General features: G+C 38.7%; 1 protein-coding gene across 1 annotated transcript; it reads left to right on the plus strand.

Moving 5' to 3' along the window:
* Window positions 1-914: 914 nt before the first annotated feature.
* On the plus strand, window positions 915-14540 carry snRNP-U1-70K (small ribonucleoprotein particle U1 subunit 70K). The gene is made up of 9 exons (XM_068771091.1): window positions 915-1251; window positions 3736-3918; window positions 4962-5024; window positions 6455-6536; window positions 9232-9333; window positions 11286-11429; window positions 12479-12593; window positions 13639-13805; window positions 14342-14540. The coding sequence occupies exons 1-9, from the start codon at window positions 1108-1110 to the stop codon at window positions 14452-14454; spliced, it is 1113 nt and encodes a 370-aa protein (XP_068627192.1). The 5' UTR covers window positions 915-1107; the 3' UTR covers window positions 14455-14540.
* Window positions 14541-19190: the final 4650 nt, after the last annotated feature.

Below are 19190 nucleotides of genomic sequence, written 5' to 3' on the forward strand. Positions count from 1 at the left end.
CTGCCGCATCCAGCGTCTTGTGGTCGCCATTCTAGAACGTTTCAGCCCCAGCGGCCATCAATTGCACGAGCGATGTCCCACGCCCACTGCTTTGTCAGACTTTTCTTCATAAATAGATACAATGACCACCTCTACCGACAACTGCGGGATGTTTTACTATGGATGAAATCTCCAGAAACATTGATCATGATAAAAAGGACGTTTTATTTGTCAAAAGCGGCGTTCAATACCGAAGATCTTAATATTCCGCGAATATGTAATCAGATTTCAGTCGATCTATGGATAGGATCACCTGACGGCCGGGAGTTTGTAATGAAGAACTTGTCTGTTCTTTGCAATATTTTAATTGATCTATCGTATGGCGGTCGTAAATTTTTTTTTCATTGCTTCGACTCTGCCAAACACAGCTTTATGCCGCTGTATAGGTACCGGTTTCAATCCTTTGATAGAAATTTACGAGTAATATATCAGACGCAAGTCAAAGTACATCATTTATTTCAGCAGAATATTCAGTGTTCTTAGTGACTCATGGATTACTAGAGCAATAGTACGGATCAAGGATTTGCTGTCACACAAATACTAGGCGCCCGAACAGTTTGTATAAACCTAATATTAAGTCGGCATAAGAATTTATATTTTTTTAAGAGATCATTTTTAATAAATTAAACAATTGAATGATTATTTTCAGGCATTTTAGAAATTTAACAATAATCAACCGAATCTCCTAAATATTTGAAAGATCTTTGCATTGTTTATCAAAATTATTTCTTGTGTTTGTATAAAAGATTTAATTAAAAATATTCAAAACATTTTTATTGCATTAATACACCACTATTTACACAAATCACATATACCGAAAAAAAAAATCGAGTAATACTCTATGTCGACGATGGCACATCACTAATTCCCAAAATTCTTTATAAAATGGCGGATAACAACGCTTAAATGAATTGAATGGTTACGTATACAAATAAGTGTGTATTAAATGATAATTTGTGTAAATAAACAATATTAAGTAATTTTTGTTCGGATATTGATTATTGGGATATATTTGTGTGATTATGAGGCAGTAGGTTTGTGTGAGCGCGGCATGGTATTACAAGCACAATGACGCAGTTTTTGCCACCAAATTTGCTGGCGCTCTTCGCGGCGCGGGACCCTATCCCGTATTTGCCACCGGCTGCGAAGCTCCCTCATGAGAAGAAGCAGAAAGGATACGATGGAGTCGGCGCCTTCCTTAATGTGTTTGAGGTTAGTTCCCTTTGCATCAATTTGTCTAAACCGTGTTTTATTTCAACTCCATAACTAATGCTATAAAATCAATATTGTAATCTGTTTATTAAACACTTGCATGAATTTATTTTGTAGAAACAATTCTTTATAAATGTTGTTCTTCAAAACATACTACGTAAAATATACCATATTATAAATTACCATGCAATGATTTATTTACATTTAAGTAAAAGTATACTTTCCTTCAGAATCAAAAATTTATTTTTGTTTAATTTTTAGATTACTGTTTATGTGTGAAGGGGTGTTAGTTCACACATATTTTTCCTTATTAATGGTAGAGAAAATTATAGCAAAGATGATAAAGGCTGTGTATATAACATACGTAGATAATATTTACAATTTCAACCAAAACAAAATGGCAGCAACTACATGACTGATGAATCCAAAGAGAAACCCGCCTGAGTTTGTTGTAGACTCTTCACAGATCAGGGTGTGTTTGGAATCCTTTCCGTAATAAAAATACACGATATCTTCAAAAATAATAAATTTATTCAAAGAGGTACTTGACCCGCTTTTTGACCCAAGGCTGATTGACCAAAAATGATCAAACATAAACCTTTGTTCGGTCAATATAGGTGACATGTGTTACAAGTGTTATATCAGGGGTCTGGAAAGTAATGTCGCTTTCTTAAGTTAAATTTACAAGTCTACATTTCTAACAAGTGTTTATTTCTAATTAATAATATATTCACCTTTGTTATCAACAACCTTTTGCCTTCTAGTATACAAATCAATGCTGGAGCAGTAAAATTCAATTGATTTTCTGTGAAATATGTTGACATAAACAACAAATACATAACATAAACAATAAATAAATATTCAATAATCACCACTTACATATATGAAATATAAATGTTCCACCAGATATAATTTATTTGACATTTAAAGAATAAAAAATCAAAACAGAACAATATAAACATTGACTTCAGTAAAATAATTGACATTGTCACCAAAACCATCAGTATTCTTACCATCCAGCATGAGAAGAATGGAGGCCGAGGTTGCATTCACAACAGCCTTACAGGAGAACTTGATCGGTGTTCTTCTCATGATGTAACCAAGTCATCACCCTTGGAGATCCTAAGTGGATAATGATAGAAAAGTAAAATAATAAATGATGCTATTTGAATTCAAGTGTAGTTGGTGTTCATCAGAGTCATGTCAATTAATTCTCCCATCTCACTTCTTTCAAGATGCATGGATTCTCAACACGTGGCTGGGAACACTTCAATACACTCTGAGCCTTCATTTATGGCCTCCCATTTTGGAGACCTCTCGTACCTCCTGCTTTGTATGCGACAAGGATATTACAATTTCGGGTTCATGCCACATTAAACCTTTTGCAACTACCGGCATTTTGGTTTCTAGTGAATTATAACTTGAGTCATCAATGTCTAATGGAATCAGGCGTTACCTTGTGAAAGTCCATCCTAACTAAGAAAGGGACTAATATATAGCTGCTTCTGCTATGCAGCAATAGTTGTGCAATGAAGTGCATCACTCTCCAGCCTGCTGATAAATGCGTTCGTTATAAGATCTCCTGAGGATGCCTTGTGGAGGGGTGAAACATGTGTAGAGTAGATTAACAGTGGTAGTTGTGTTTCGCATTGGTTACTGCACGCGCATTTATCAGCGGGCAGGCAGGTGGTGTGCTTCATTGAAAAACTACTGCTGCATAGCGGAAGTAGCTATATATTAGTTCCTTTCTTAGTTAAGTTTTTATTCACTACCCATTATTTGTTGTCTCCAAGACCTCCCTTAAAACTTTTTACTATTCTCTATCTCTTCAAATATTCCTCCAATATCTGCCTACCTTTGCTTCTTTTCTCATCATTGGAGTACCTATGTAAGTGGACAAATCTCCTTTTGAATGAATTATGTCTTGCATCGCAGGCAGGTTTCTGCAACCAAGCGACACTGAACTCATTTTGCATTGGGGTTAGCTCTACTTAAACCAACCCAACTCCTCAAGAAATACCAATAAACCTTTAATGTTGCAGGTGATCTTGGAGAAGCACCTCGGTGGTCCAATTTGGGTCCCCCTATTGGGTGCAATGGACAACCCAAACCTCCTTACTGACTTAATATTTATAATCTTCTAATGGATTCAGGCATTACTTTGCAAAAGTCCATCCTAAGTAAGAAAAGGACTAATATATAGCAACTTCTGCTATGTAACAGTAGTCGTGCAATGAAGTGCACCGCTCACCAGCCCGCTGATAAATGTACATGTGGCAAACCATGCGAATTACACAACTACCGCCTTTAAATCACTCAACATGTGTTTTAACCCTCCATGGGGCATCCTCAGGAGTTATGTTACACCGATTAGTGTCAAACACCAAGTAGTTATTAAAACAGTACATATTAAAAATCCTACCAATGTCTTTTAAAGGTGAATTGTCAATGAAAATAATTTCATGTAATTATGTACATTCACAGCATCCGTCAGAGACTCCTCCCCCAACGCGTGTGGAGACCCGGGAAGAGAGACTGGAGAGGCGAAGACGAGAGAGGGCTGAACAGACAGCTTACCGGCTGGAGCAGGAGATTGCTCTCTGGGATCCGGCAGCCAACCCCCTCTCAACAACTGACCCGTTCAAAACTTTATTTGTAGCTCGTATTGTAAGTAAAATAATATTCTTTATTGACTATCTACCATCAAATATAAACGAAGTAGAAACTACATTACATCATCAGCAGAGTAAACCAATACCTCGCATTGCATCATTTCATTTTGCGTTTTTTTCGAAGTTGCGTCGCTGCTTAATTAGCACTTATTTTTACTTTTGTTTCTAATTGCGCCATGCCATCAAAACTCCCCTTCCCTTTCTAACTAAAAATTAATGTTATTTCAATACAATTTTATTTTCACTATGTTTTTGCTAATTTTAGAGTTTAGTTTCAATTACGTAGTGTGTTGTGCTTTTTTTTAATGAGAATAATAAATTTATATAATTTTTTACGTGTTGTTTCTGGTTACAAAAAAGGTAAATATTATTTCAATTTATTTACTTTCAGAGTTATATTATTTTTGTTTCTTAAATGTTTACTTTGTTAAATTTTCTTTTTAAAAAGTAGTATTTTCGTGACCCTGGAACCTATCTTCGATCTTTACATGGTTTGCTATAGAAAATCTTAATTCACTTTGCGGCGTTTCAATTTGCGACGTGTTTTTTTTTTGGAACGTAACCACGACGCAAAGTGAAGTATTGGTGCATTAAACAGGAGAATCCCACACCAGAGTAGCTCGGTATTTACGTCTTGCGAAACAGATAGCGCTCTACAATATTTCAAGCCTTATAATTGGTTGAATATTGTTTTGCTAAGCTTGATATATCTTGGACTCTTTCACTCCGTGAACTATATTGTAAGGTAGCTATAAAAGCCCACTCGCTTCTATTTTGAACTTAGGTAGAATCATTTCACAATCAATCTTCATGTCTTAACAAAGATTTGAAAGTAAAAATTAGGGTTTAAATAGAAATCCTAGGTTTTGTAAAGTAGGTTAAATTTTTTAAGAATCGGTGACTGGAATCAAGAAACCATAGTAGGTGTAACTTCTCAGTGTTCCATGTAGATAGTGTGCAGACACCAGGTCCTTTCGCTGAAAGGGTGCGGTTCAATTTTATTTTTAATTATTTATAAGTACTGTTTTTTGTTTTCAGAATTATGACACGTCCGAATCAAAACTGAGGAGAGAATTTGAAGGATATGGACCTATAAAAAGAGTGAGTTGCTTTGTTTTAACTGAAAGAAGATTCTATATTCAACTTGGTTATGTTATGTTATATACTTAGAGTCACTTACAGCAATCCCATATTAGACTATTGTTGAAGAGACAAAGATTCCAATCCAAGAGATTGGTAGCTCGCGAGCTAAAGACAAGAAAGAGATAATAACTTTCTTTGTAAAAGATATAATCACTCTCCAGCGCCCAGGATGCAATTGTATCTCTATGTCTTTATACTTGTAACCAATTGAGGCTCGCTCAAAGCTACAGAAAGATGGGATTATACAGTGATTTGCATGTTAAAGAGAGATGGATAGCAATTGCATGTTTTTTGTTGTTTACATGACAAAGACATGAAATGCTTAATAGGAATATTTCACACGTTTTATTCTGCGTTACCGAGTTCTAAGTCTGAGCTAAAAGAGATGTAGATATAAAGGATATATGTTTAGTGTTAGCTGCCTCATTCTCTCCAAACTGCACCGAGCTAAATGAGTTGAAGATTTAAAAGAGTGATATATATGCCAAGATCGAAAATATATATTATATATATAAATCACTCTTTCCTTGACAGGGATACATTTGCGCATCTCTAGTTTGGTCACTATGTATCTATGCAATTAGGTTTAACATCAAGTAGTGTTGTTAGTATACTTACTTACTCTGCTGGCTTCGTGACCCAAAGTGGGTCTTGGCCTCCGAAGCGAGAGCCTATCTTTTTATAAGCTCTATCTTGCGCCATCGTCTGCCATTGGTTGACATTTAATTCGCGCAAGTCTGCCTCAACGCGATTGATCCAGCGATACCTGGGTCTACCGACTGGTCTTCGACCCCTCGGTTTTTCCAGGTACGCTACCTTCACTCTTCGATCCGATCCCATTCGCTCCAAGTGACCAAGCCAAGATGTTTGTTTATAAAATAAATTCACAATGTCTACATTTCGTTAGTGCTAACAAATCCTTTACTTGTCTATTTACATATATACAAATAAATAAAATTGTAGTGTCTGTTTGGAATATTAAAATAATCAGTTACTATACTATACATATACCAAAGTAACATTTTTAAAATTTTTGTATGTACTTAGTCTACCTTTATTTTTGAAAAATTCTTAAAGGAAGACTAAAAAGTAAATAAACTAAATATTTTTTTGTTAAATTGCATGTAGATGAAGCTGCAGGCACAGTCAGTATATAATAAAGGTTCATGAAATATATTTAAAATTAAAAGTGTTATTAAATAAATTTGCTTGATTAAAATGTGTGTAAATTGTAAAATTTCATTTAAAACAGCGACTGTTGAGTTTGTTTCTGGCTGTCAGATCATTGTTCCGAGTCGGCTGCAGCTTGCTGCTTATATTGTTAAAATAATTGACGATTCAAAATCGCATATAAATGTTTACAGTATATATAATTTGTATTTTGACAGATCTGCATGGTATACAGCAAGGAAAATGACAAGCCGCGCGGATATGCCTTCATCGAGTATGAACACGAGCGCGACATGCACTGTGAGTATGCGCCCATGACCACGCACACGCCCACGCCCACCCGGAGGGACGCGTTCGCTACACCAAACTACATTGTAAACATTTTTTTCTGGTGTGTTTACACTCTATATTGATCCATCTGGGATGTAAACATTGCATTTTATTGAACTTTTAGTACAACAACCTACTCTTTAAAGCTAATAGCTTTTAAAAAATTAATATTAAATATTATTTGAGTGTATTTATTTAAAATATTTTGATTTTTGATCACATATAGTGATCACTTTTAGTAGGTCGCGAGAAAATGCTAGTATGGCATGATTCAATAGAAGCCACAAACAAAATTACCTCTTAAAAACCGTAACAAACTTAATTGTATATTTTTATGTTTAATTATTAAACTATCATATACCATAATTTTACTTTTCCATGTTAAATGTACCTAAATTTACAATGAATGTCTCAAATTACCAACCTTTTGTCTGTAGAATTTTAGTTCAGTGGTAGCATAGCATATTAGAATAACATTGTTATATATCTTTGTTGCCCAAATGATCCTTGGGAAACATCAAAGACCTCAATAGAGTCCTTTATTTTAACAAGATATCCAGGCTAAATATCTCCAGTACCTCATACAGAGCACTGAAAGATCCTCTCTGATCATGAATGTTCAATTATGTGACGAGTGAGAGCTTCCAAGAACGGATCAAAACTTGGTTACTCAATAAGAAGGGCCAAATGTTGAAATAATTAAAATATATTACATGTTTACACCTTAGATGCATTGTAAATATAGCATCAATTTAAAAAAAATCAGTTTATTATTGTTAAAGCATATAGCGAACATTTCTCTCCGAACACAATTTCAGTTGTATATATATAAAGTATATTATATATGTACTGTTCCATAATATATATATATATCTAGTCAATGACAATTGAAATTGTGTAAATTATACAAGATTTTCTAAACAGTGCCATAGTTCTGTAGCCATGTGCATATTGACTGAAGATCAAGTTATATCTCGAGTTATAATTTTATATTTAAAATTGCTTACATTAAATATCCAGTTGATTTGCTAAATATGGCTAATTGTTATGGCGAACATGATGAGCAGAACTTAGAGGTTTATCAACCTTCTTGGAGAGAACAAGCAACAGTCCTGTTTTTAAACTCGGAGACTAAATTGATTGGAAATGTAGAACCAATATATATAATACCAGATGTCGGTGAAGATTTTTATCAACTCAAGTTGGATCGCAGACTTCTTTTCTTAAAAGGGTCGCTTAGTTAATGATATAAATGATAGATTTATCATAGAAATCTGATGATTCGGAGTTGTCATTTTGAGTAATAATTTTTAAATAAGTACTCAGATGAAACCTTTTGTTATGTCATATAGTTATTTTTTGCCCGATTAGTATGATTTGTTTTTATTTCCTGTGTTTAATTAAAACCTAAAATCGATTTTATTTTCGTGTATTTTCGATAGTGGCAACGTTACTATTTAAAATAGGCAACACTAGTGATGTCAGTTTTGTCTCTGAGATTAAAAATGAAACTTTGAATTATGTTGTCCGTTGTATCTGTGATGTCAGATTGGATGCGAATAGAATCCAATCTGATATGTACGTCCCAGCGCTGGGCGATGGTTCCTCCAGCAAGGTGTGGCGCGCTCGCCTCTCAGATGTTTGATTAATGAGTGGTTTTTCTATTTCACACCACAGACCCAGCCGTTAAGACTTCCACACAAACGAGATAACCGGCAAGTCATTTAATAGGTTTGTATGTGGTAAGATGCCAACATACAACGTTTCAAATCAATTACCCCGGTCCGTTGCGATGCGTTGAAGTAGTGCGGCCCGTAGCCGGAGCGGTGTCGAACATTTATTTTTTTTTTCATTTAAAAAAAAAATATTTTATTTATTTTATATAAAATCAATTTGCGCAGTGGACCGTAAGTAAAGCGCACCAGGTAAAAACTTGTGTAAACGACTCGACGTGATTCTATCGCCGGGATATAAAAAAAAATAGCTAAAATAGTAAATGTAAGTAAGTCACCGTCGAACACTTGCTTTCGAGTGACCGTAAGTACGCGAGGTAGGTATGTGGCTTCACGATCCACGTCCAAAATTCGCATAGTGGCGTCTCTCGGCTCGGTCGGTAGGTATCTCTCATTATTTTTGTAAACATTTACATATACATTTTTCTATATCAATAAATTAAATAATCTGTGTTCTAATTGTCGAATTGTTACATGTTTGACTCGATGTTTACATGTATTCGTTCAATAATACTTTACAAGGACCATTGTTTACAATGTTTACAATTTTTCTGCGATGTTTACATTTCATATGGTGAACGATAGTCCTTGTAAATAGGCTTTTATCGCGCGGGCGATCGGTTCCTTCGCATATATGTGAGTGCCAGCTTGTATACACATATATGTTTACACTTTATATACTTTTATTATATATTGTCAATACAAATGTATACATTGTAATATAGAAGCGATATGTTTACATGTAAAGTGAATAATGTTTGATTTTATTAATATTTAATATTGTTTACACATATATACAGTATATATTACTAACATTAGCACCTGCATATGAGTTGTAAACAAATTTGTTTACAATTGATATGCGCCGGCTGGCACTCGGGAACCGAGTCCGCGCTGGTGGTGCACCTTCTCACCCGTTCTTCGGATTACAGCTGCATACAAGCACGCCGACGGTAAGAAGATCGACGGTAAACGTGTGCTGGTCGACGTTGAACGCGCGAGGACCGTCAAAGGCTGGCTGCCGAGGAGACTTGGTAAATATACCACCATATATACAATCTACTCTTACTATCTTTTAATGCAGAGTTCCCCAAACTTTTTTTGTGTCGTAGACCCCTTGCCATGTTTTTCCGTGTTTGGTAGACCCCCTACTTACCTGATATTGATTTCCTGTAAATTTCTAACTGTAGTGAAGTTTAGTGTTAAAAACTTAAAGTAAAAACACATGTTAATTTATACATTTACTAATTGAATTTAAATTAAAACTACACAAAACAAAATTTTGTATCTGTTATGTAAAATATACGTAACATATTAATATTTTTTTTTACTTCATAGGTACTTTTATAAATAATGTAAATGTTTTGATAATATAACATAGTATGATGTAAGTAAATAGGTACTATCAGTGTGTGTGTTGAGATCCACTATCGTGGACCCAAATAAACCAATTTTATTTCGCTGATCTAGACCCCTTGCAGGTTGTCATAGACTTCTAGGGGACGATATAGACCACTTTGAGAATCACTGCTTTAATGGAATCGGGCGTTATTTTGCGGAAGTCCATCCTAAGTAAGAAAAGGACCAATATATAGTCACTTCCGCATATGCAGTGGTAGCGTAATGCAGTTGACTCTGTGTTTGGCATTAATCGATGTAACATAACTCCTAAAGATGCCCCGTGGAGGGGTGAAACACGTGATGAGTGATTTAACGGTGGCGGTTGTGTAATTCGCATTGTTTGCCGCATGGTATCAGCGGGCTGGCGGGCGGTGCACTTGATTGCACGACTACTGCTATATAGCGGAAGTAGCTATATATTAGTCCTTTTCTTGCTTAGGATAGACTTACGCAAAGTAATGCCTGAATAAACGGTAGTTGTGAAGTGGGTAGATCCTCCATTAGATGAACCTATGATATAGTCAAGTGGACCATTCATTGCGATGATCTTTGAAGGAGCTCTCTTGACTGCCAACGGCAAGAAAATAAGTAATAAAGGTAACGGCAAGTAAGAAAGAAGTGGCTAAATACTGGTTTTTTTTCTTACTTAGTTTTACTATCGCTTCAGCCCATAGACACCCACAGCTGGGCATTGGACGTCCCAAAAGATATCTATGATGTTTGCAGTGTGTTATTTTGGTACTCGGAGAACTTTGGTGTCAATCCTCTGGAAACTTGTGAATAGTAGCAATCTTATATTATTATAGCAGTGTTAAGTTACCTATGATTCCAAGTCTCAAACATCTACTGCAGAACTACCACTAATAAGGACTCTTGTATCATGTTGTTGGAGGCTTTTATTAATTTTTAGTCGGAGACATATTCTTCTACCTTTAGATGGTACAATCAAGATGTTTTGAATATACTTCATACGATCTGTGATATAAGAGAGAGAAGGAGGCTATGTGTAAAAGAAGATATGAAAGAGAAGGAGAATGATAAAAAATAAAAAAAAAATATATACCTGATAATATAGTCTCTGTCCCAGTAGGGGGATGAGCGGTCCCCACAAAGGAGGCTTTAAAAAGAATTAGTTACATACGAAAAAGCCTCCAGTGGTTAGGGTTTGTTTTATGTTCAAAGCGAGCAATCTGATTTGAACATACACTACCCGGCAATAAATATTGCACATCGGCATTTGGAAAGAGACAATCGGATAATTTCGGCTTTTTATCCATCACAAAATGTTTAGAAAAGGTTTAAGAAGTTGTTATGACTGAAATACATTGTAACGAGTGTCCAGATTATAGTTTTGTGAACTACAGATCTCTGTAGTTCACAAAACTATCTGTCATCATCACAAAACTAACGATATTTTTATTTACAATATCTATTGTAAATAAAAATGTCGTTAGCATAAGGATACTTGAAAAGTTCAGCAGTAGCAATCGACCTATTGCGGGGCTGACGCCTTGCACTGATAGTTTATCGGCCGACTGTAATTTGGATATGTTGATGTTTGTACTGTATTCACTGCGCTGTGCAGGCGGCGGTCTGGGTGGCACACGCCGCGGAGGCGCCGACGTGAACATCAAGCACTCTGGGCGCGAGGACAACGAGCGCGAACGGGAGCGATACCGCCTCGAGCAGCGCGACCACGACGAGCGCGCCCACCGCGCCGACCGAGACCGTGAGTCACGCCCACATACCCTCGCACACATACACACACAGACACCTAACTACACACACCGACCCATACGTAACGACCTTATAAAAACACCCACAGATAACCACCCCATACACACACACGGGTACCCCTTCACTCCGCTATACACACACACTGATACCCTCTCACACTCCCCCAATCGCATAAACACACCCACAGATAACCACCTCATACACACACAGATACCTCATTACACACACACCAATCTAATACATTCAATCTTAGAAACCCAACGCACGTCACAACCTTATAAAAACATAACAAATAGGATAAGTAATAAAATAAAGAATAAAAGAAATGTACCTAGCCCTAAGAGTTATAAGATGATGAAAGGAAGGCGATGAAATCAAGAAGGAATTAAAGATAATGTGAAAGAAAAAGGTAAGAATAAAATAAATTGAGAAGAATGAAAGTGAGTGAAGAATAAAGATAAAAATTTGAAAAACTTATTTGTAAATAAAAACCCTGAACCCAACAAATTAGGGGTACGAGAGATCTCCAATAGCGGGGGCCATAAACGAAAAGAAAAACCTTATAAAAACACACACAGATAACCACCTTATACACACACACGGGTACCCCTTCACTCCGTTATACACACACACTGATACCCTCTCACCCATCCCCAATCGCATAAACATACCCACAGATAACCAACAGACACACATATTCCCGCTCCTCCTATCATACTTATACACAAATACCCCTTTCATGCACACGGACACCCCCCCTAATGCAAATACGCACAGATAACCCTCTTATACACAAATACATCCACAGATACCACCCTCACGTGCACACAAGCAGAAAAAAAGAGAACCCCCTTACATGCCCTAACTGCATCCATCCATCTACAGATACTCCCTTATTACACACACACAGTGGTACTCCCTCACGGGCCCTGGCCTCATGCACATGTCATATACTTACTTCCTCACACGCTCCATAACATCATACCTTCTTCGTAAAGTTTTCTTATACTTGGACCTCTAATACCCGAGCTGTGATTACAGGAGGACGTCGACGAAGCAGGTCACGCTCGCGGCGGCGCTCCGCCTCGCGGTCACGTCGCCGCGAGAGGGAACGGGAGAGGGAGAGGGAACGCCCTCGCGAGGACGAGGCAGAGAAGTGAGTACACGTGTTCCACTACCTACTCCCTATCCAGGATTTTGCAAGATGTCACCGACGTGCTGGTGCATAGACGTATCCTTGTCTACTTTCCAGTCTACAACGTGGAGCCCACGTCCCACAAGGGGGCAATTCAAAAGTGGACTCGACACGAGTTGAACCCTTTCGTTATAGTATATACTCGTAAAATATATATGTTACATAGGAATTTTAGAAAGGTGAGACAGAACATAAAAGGTTGAAAAGTACCGTTCTAGTCTATGGCAGCTGTCTGTGACAGATCTGTGTTTGTTTTATTTTGTCTCATGATCTACAGTTTGTCTTACAATTTAAAGGTTTTGTTGATCAGAGGATATAAGATAAGCCTGAACATCCTTTTAAATGCCGACGCGGTGTTTATGGAATATCTAGCAGATTGCACCAACATATTGAAGAGTTCGGAGCGTGTGATTATATGTATTGATTGTATATCAAAATAATATACAGTAATACCCCGCTTTACGCGACCCCGTTATACGCGGTTTCACTATAACGCGAATTGTAAATATCGCGCTCAAACGCCTCGAATTACGCGAAAGAGTGCGTATAAATATAATGTAGTCATCAACTTCTCTATCGTGTCTTGACCATCTGTCAAACAATTAAAAACAGTGTTGGGTGTTATGAACGTATTTTACAAGAACGTAAACAAAACGTTACCCAAAAGGCAATAGATGTATTTTTCCGTAAAATATAGGAGTATGTATTGCATAAAGTGTTCCTAGAGTTAAAGTGATTGATATAAAATGATTTGTATTAATTTTTTGTAATAATTTTTGACGTATGTTTAATCATAAACCTCGTTATACGCGAATTTCAGTTAACGCGATTTTTTTTTTGGAACGTATCCCTCGCGTATAGCGGGGTATTACTGTATAGCTCATATAGAGTACTGTCAGCGACATCTAGTATGAGCTATGTAAAACTCATGACTGCGATAATAATAAATATCTTTTTAGTCTGTTGTATGAATGTGAACATAATATGTGATGGTGATGTGCGATAGAAGGCGGCGACGGTCGCGATCGCGGTCGGCCCGGCGGCGCGAGAGGAGGTCCCGCGGCCGGTCACGTGAAGGAGAGCGATCGCGCTCGCGGGACAAGAAGCGCGCGCGCCGCCGCGACCACAAGCTCAAGGCGGAGGACGTCAAGGTCAAGGAAGAACCCCTGGACGGTAACTATCACCACCTCATTATATTACCCAACAGCTTCACAAAACACATGGCATCAGTATAATCTAATGGCAGATCAGGCTGCGTTTGGATCCCTCATAGATTTAAGTTTAAAGATGCCATTATAAAGGAACTCAATTTAAGGGGTATGTGGGAATCCTACCCACTAAACCCCCCGGTGGTCGCCCTCTGCGCTAAACGGGGGACCGCGGTATCTCCCGGTCAGGGATCGCCACGCGGTCTTCCCCCGCGCCGTGCCATTTTTCAATAGCACATCCCGGGGTATGCGAAACCCTCGTGGTGCTATCACGATGGTTTCATCGTCCGCCTCAGAGTCGCCGAAGCTAGTGGGAGTTTAGGGCCCCCACCCTAAACTCCCGCGACTCCGAATACCCCATTTATGGTGGGGGAGCACCATTCACCGGAGGGCCGTCGCGAGGCGCGTCTTTGCGCTGACAGCGACGTCTCCGAGCGGGATCTGTTCTCTGCTGATCCGATGAATATCACCTCCGTTAACCTGTCCGTTGCGTCTGCGCAGACTACCCGCAGTTCCGGCTGCCGCCGCCGGACGTGCACATCAAGCAGGAGCCGACGGAGGACGAGGACAAGTACAACCCGGAGGACGCGAACGGCGACCACTACGACTACTGACGCCGCTCACCGCGCGCCGCGCGCTGCTGCCGGACCCCGTAGCACCAGGACACCTGGCGCTGAACATGCCGCTCGACACCCCCCCGCCAGACCACACACTCCAAACCCCCCCCCCCCCAACACTTCCATACTCGACAATCCCATCCCGATCCGCCCTCAAAACCCTCTGCCCGTTACCGCCTTCATCACCCCGAACCCGATCAGCCCCCAACACCCCCAAACAGATGTCTCACTCGTCACCAACAACCCGATACCACCTTCAACACCCCCCAACCCGATCAGCCCCCTACACCCCCCAAACAGATATCTCACTCGCCACCAACAACCCGATACCACCTTCAACACCCCCAACCCGATCAGCCCCCAACACCCCCAAACAGATATCTCACTCGCCACCAACAACCCGATATACAACTCCAACACTCCACAGCGAGTGTGGACCAGACCCAACAACCCCCCGGCCCAACTCGTATCCTTTACCGAATCTGTATTCAACTTCAAGTGGTTACTCAGCGCCCTGTCCCACCCCCTATTGGGCCCACGCCTTGTTGTGTCTACATGCAAAAAATTCGTCGCCATGCTTCGATATAGCGCTTATATCAATGTATATCTTTTTATATACCTGTATGTGCAGACATCACTCGACATTAAGTGATCTCATGCGTCCAACAAGTAACTGGGCGCCCATCCGTGCGGCTACCTAATGTTGGTCATAGGAAAAATAGAGAAGGAACAGAAGGACGGGGTGGAACGCGAGGCCATATTGTGTAGTAACACGTTTATGTGAAAGTGTTTGTTCTTTTGACGGTAGACGGAATACAACGTACTGACAGATCCCCTATAAAGGATTTTTAGGACTAATAAATATTGTATATGTATATACAATATTTATTTTTATTACTTTTACTTGCAATGTAATACGTGAATCATATGGGTAATATCACCATAAAAATATTGCAAAGGAACAGGTCAAAGCGTTCCCTACGTTTTCCTTTTTTACCCTCCTCCTCCTCCTCCTCCTCCTCCTCCTCCTCCTCCTCCTCCTCCTCCTCCTCCCGAGAAAGTGGCGCGTGGCGGCGGCGCGCGGCGTACGTCACGTCATTACTATAATGTAACAATAAATATTATCTATACGTCGCAGTGTTGTTTTATTTGAATTCAGAACGCCGGCGATATTTCAGACTACCCACAGGTAAGATGTATATAAGAGAATATTTAAAAATTTTAGGAAATAATCTAGAAGAATTGATGCCGAGGAATAATGGAGACCATACATCTGTTGGTAGTTCTGTCGGTGAAAGGAAGAGGTGGTAGGTAGTAAACACTATTTCTTACGGTTAAGCGGAAATATAGAGAAACGGTCTGATATGTGGTTATATTTTTCAAAAACTGTGTCAAAGTTAGTCAACCACCTGTTTGGGTAAAACGGAAGTCATAAAGAATGGGAGAGAAACATTTTTAAACGGTTTTATTTAGTGGTCCGAAATTTGGTACACACATTTAATTTAGATGACAATACAATATAATCAATAACATTATAAATCTAAGATGGCCGCCGATACAAAATGGCGGATTACATATTTTTCCTTAACCCCCTCAATATGGGTATCAAATGAAAGGGCTACACTAGTATAACACGATGATTATGTCAAAATTCAAGATGGACGCCGTTCCAATATGGCGGACTGGGTACATATTTTTCCACAACCACCACAATATGGGTATCAAAAAACCGTTTAACTTAAAAGTTTTTTAAATATTTAAAGTGAATACCTGTGGTATCTTCTATGAAGTCATTTACACTAAGTTTTATTTTAATCTAGCAATGGAAGCTTTGTGCACATTATCTGTGATCCTATTGGTATAAATTGGGAGAATCTATGGGTTGAAGCCCAAGGAGAGTCCCTCGCGTGGACCAGACCGTGGTGCACGTGGACAGCTCTGATACCATGTTCGAGATGAGAAAAAAGGCAGCATTGCCTCACACATAGGTGTCGATGGTATTTCTAGAATTCTCCAAAAATAGTACAATATAAAATAATAAGACTAAAGAAGTCTAAAATGGTGGAGAAAGATTCCAAGCTGGTCATGAATAAAGCAATATAGGTTTAGTAAATATGAACAGATAAGCCGTAATTGTATAAAAAATTACAACGGATAGAAAAACTAAATAAAATTGAGTCAAAACTGTGATCATGTTATACACACGTGGTCACATAACCCTCACTGTGGTCACTTAACCATCACTATATTCACGTAACGCTTACACTGATCACGTAACCCTCACTGCGATCACGTAACGTCACAGTAGATCATTTTAATGAGCAGAAAGACAGATTATGAAGGAGAAAGTGAAAAAGTATTGGCGTACACAACCTACCCCACACGTGGCGGGAGAACGAGAGGTCACCGTTAAAATAAGGCGTATATGAACACAATGATTTGCTACCTATGGAATCGATTATTGGGCACCAAAAATATTTTTAACTTGTATTTATATTTAAAGCATGCGTGCGTGGGTACTTAGCAAGCTTTTTTGAATAATAGAAGGTGCGAGGGCAGAATGGGAAAACTTATACTAAAACCAACGTATTTATGCGAGAAAGTTGAGGGGCAAACTGACATGCGCTCCGCGTCAAAATCATACCGAGACTGGATTCCGCGCCGGCGCAGCCGCTGCACTGCGTGAGCGGGGGTTGCGCGGGCGACGGCGGGCCGTGACCTACATAGCCGGCCGGCAAGCAAATGTCGCAGCTAGACTGCTAAAATAAACGTTGCGTACAATGTCGATTTGTCAGTTTGACCCTCGAATATTTATTTATTGAATACATATATACAATTATAAGTAGATATATTTGAAATTAATTTAGGTGTTTAGGTTTATGTAAATAAAATCTTTTGTATTAAAATAAATGTAAATAAAAATTTTGACAAATAACAATTTAAATAAAGTGACTAGTGTTAGTGAGATCACTACATATTGTGAATATCACACTTCCTAGAGTTTTTGCGGACACAATACATTTTCATACACGTATTGAGATGCAATAGTCGACATTTTAAAAATCCTCTAGGACTAAATGAGATAATAAGAAATATATTGTTGACTTCACCCAGAGAGCTAATCTCGGAACTTCGCTGCGAGATTTTATCAGAAACTAGATCCGCAAAATAATCAATCACCGAAGAAGAATTGTTCGTTTAAAGTGGCAGTCAGAGTGGTAAATCGAAAGGTTTTTAAATGCCGACCAAGAACCGCTACAAGCAGCGCGTATTATTCCAGCACAGAATGACAACATAGTCAATATACTAGGTAGCCAATGGATACGAGATTCCATGATAAAATAAAAATAACAAGTTATAAATAAAACACATAAAAGTAGTTCAAAAACACTTTATCAATAAAGTAATAAATATGGCGAAGAACAGCACACAGAATAGACCGGCGAACGTGGCCCACAGACACCTGAAGTTCCTGCCCAGGAAGCCGTCTGATCCGTGCAACGGACCACGGACCCTGAAGGGACTCTGGTACCCAGGGTATGTCGTCCGGTAACTGGAGTGATACACGTCGCGGGGTTGATCCTGGAAATCAGAAACCTCTGTGTTTGGCACTAATCGGTGTAACATATCTCCTGAAGATGCCCCGTGGAGGGGTGAAACACGTGTTGAGTAATTTGGCGGTGGCGATTGTGTGATTTGCATTGTTTGCCGCATACGCATTTACTAGCGGGATGGCGGGCGGTGCATTTTATTGCACGACTACCACTGCATGTGCGGAAGTGGCTAAATATTGGTCCTTTTCTTACTTAAATCAGAAACCGTTAAATCTCGTGTACACATACGTACACGCGACGTAGGTACGCTTATATATCTGTGGAATCATTGTGGAGCCTTGGAGATAATCACAAAATGAAGCCCAAAGTAGAAGTGTGCATCTATTGCAGAGTTCCCCAAACTTTTTTGTGTCGTAGACCCCTTGCCATGTTTTTCCGTGTTGGGTAGACCCCCTACTTACCTGATATTGATTTCCTGTAAATTTCTAACTGTAGTGAAGTTTAGTGTTAAAAACTTAAAGTAAAAACACATGTTAATTTATACATTTATTAATTGAATTTAAATTAAAACTGCTCAAAATAAAATTTTGTATCTGTTATGTAAAATATACGTAACATTAAATATATACTTCATAGGTACTTTTATAAATAATGTAAATGTTTTGATATTATAAGATAGTATGATGTAAGTAAATAGGTACTATCAGTGTATGTGTTGAGATCCACTATCGTGGATCCCCATTTTAATTTAATGTACCCCCAATTTTTTTTTTGCTGACGTAGACCCCTTGCAGGTTGTCATAGACCCCTAGGGGTCGATATAGACCACTTTGGGAATCACTGATCTATTGTCTCATATGAAATAAATGCTGTTAGCTGTAGGGGCTTTCACAGCTTCATCGGAAGTTTTCAAAACGGAAAGGTCCGTAAATATTTAAAAAAATTAAATAGGCTGTCGTATTTTAGCTTGCACATCGATAGCGCGAAGGAAGCAAACCTACCCTCGCTGTTCGTGGAGACGAGAGCAGGCGGTCGCCCACATAACCACACCATGCGGTTGAAAAAACGTCACGTGGACTAGAAGCATTAATGTGAAAAACGGAACGGGAGAAAGCTTACCTCGTTTGATAATAAAAATTATCTAAGTGTAGATAGCACTCGCAAGGATTGTAATATTAA

Source organism: Battus philenor, unplaced genomic scaffold (genome assembly GCF_028537555.1).
Source record: "Battus philenor isolate CCGP_79_NKW_IND1 unplaced genomic scaffold, ilBatPhil1.0.hap1 SCAF_30, whole genome shotgun sequence".
Classification (NCBI taxonomy): Eukaryota; Metazoa; Arthropoda; class Insecta; order Lepidoptera; family Papilionidae; genus Battus; species Battus philenor.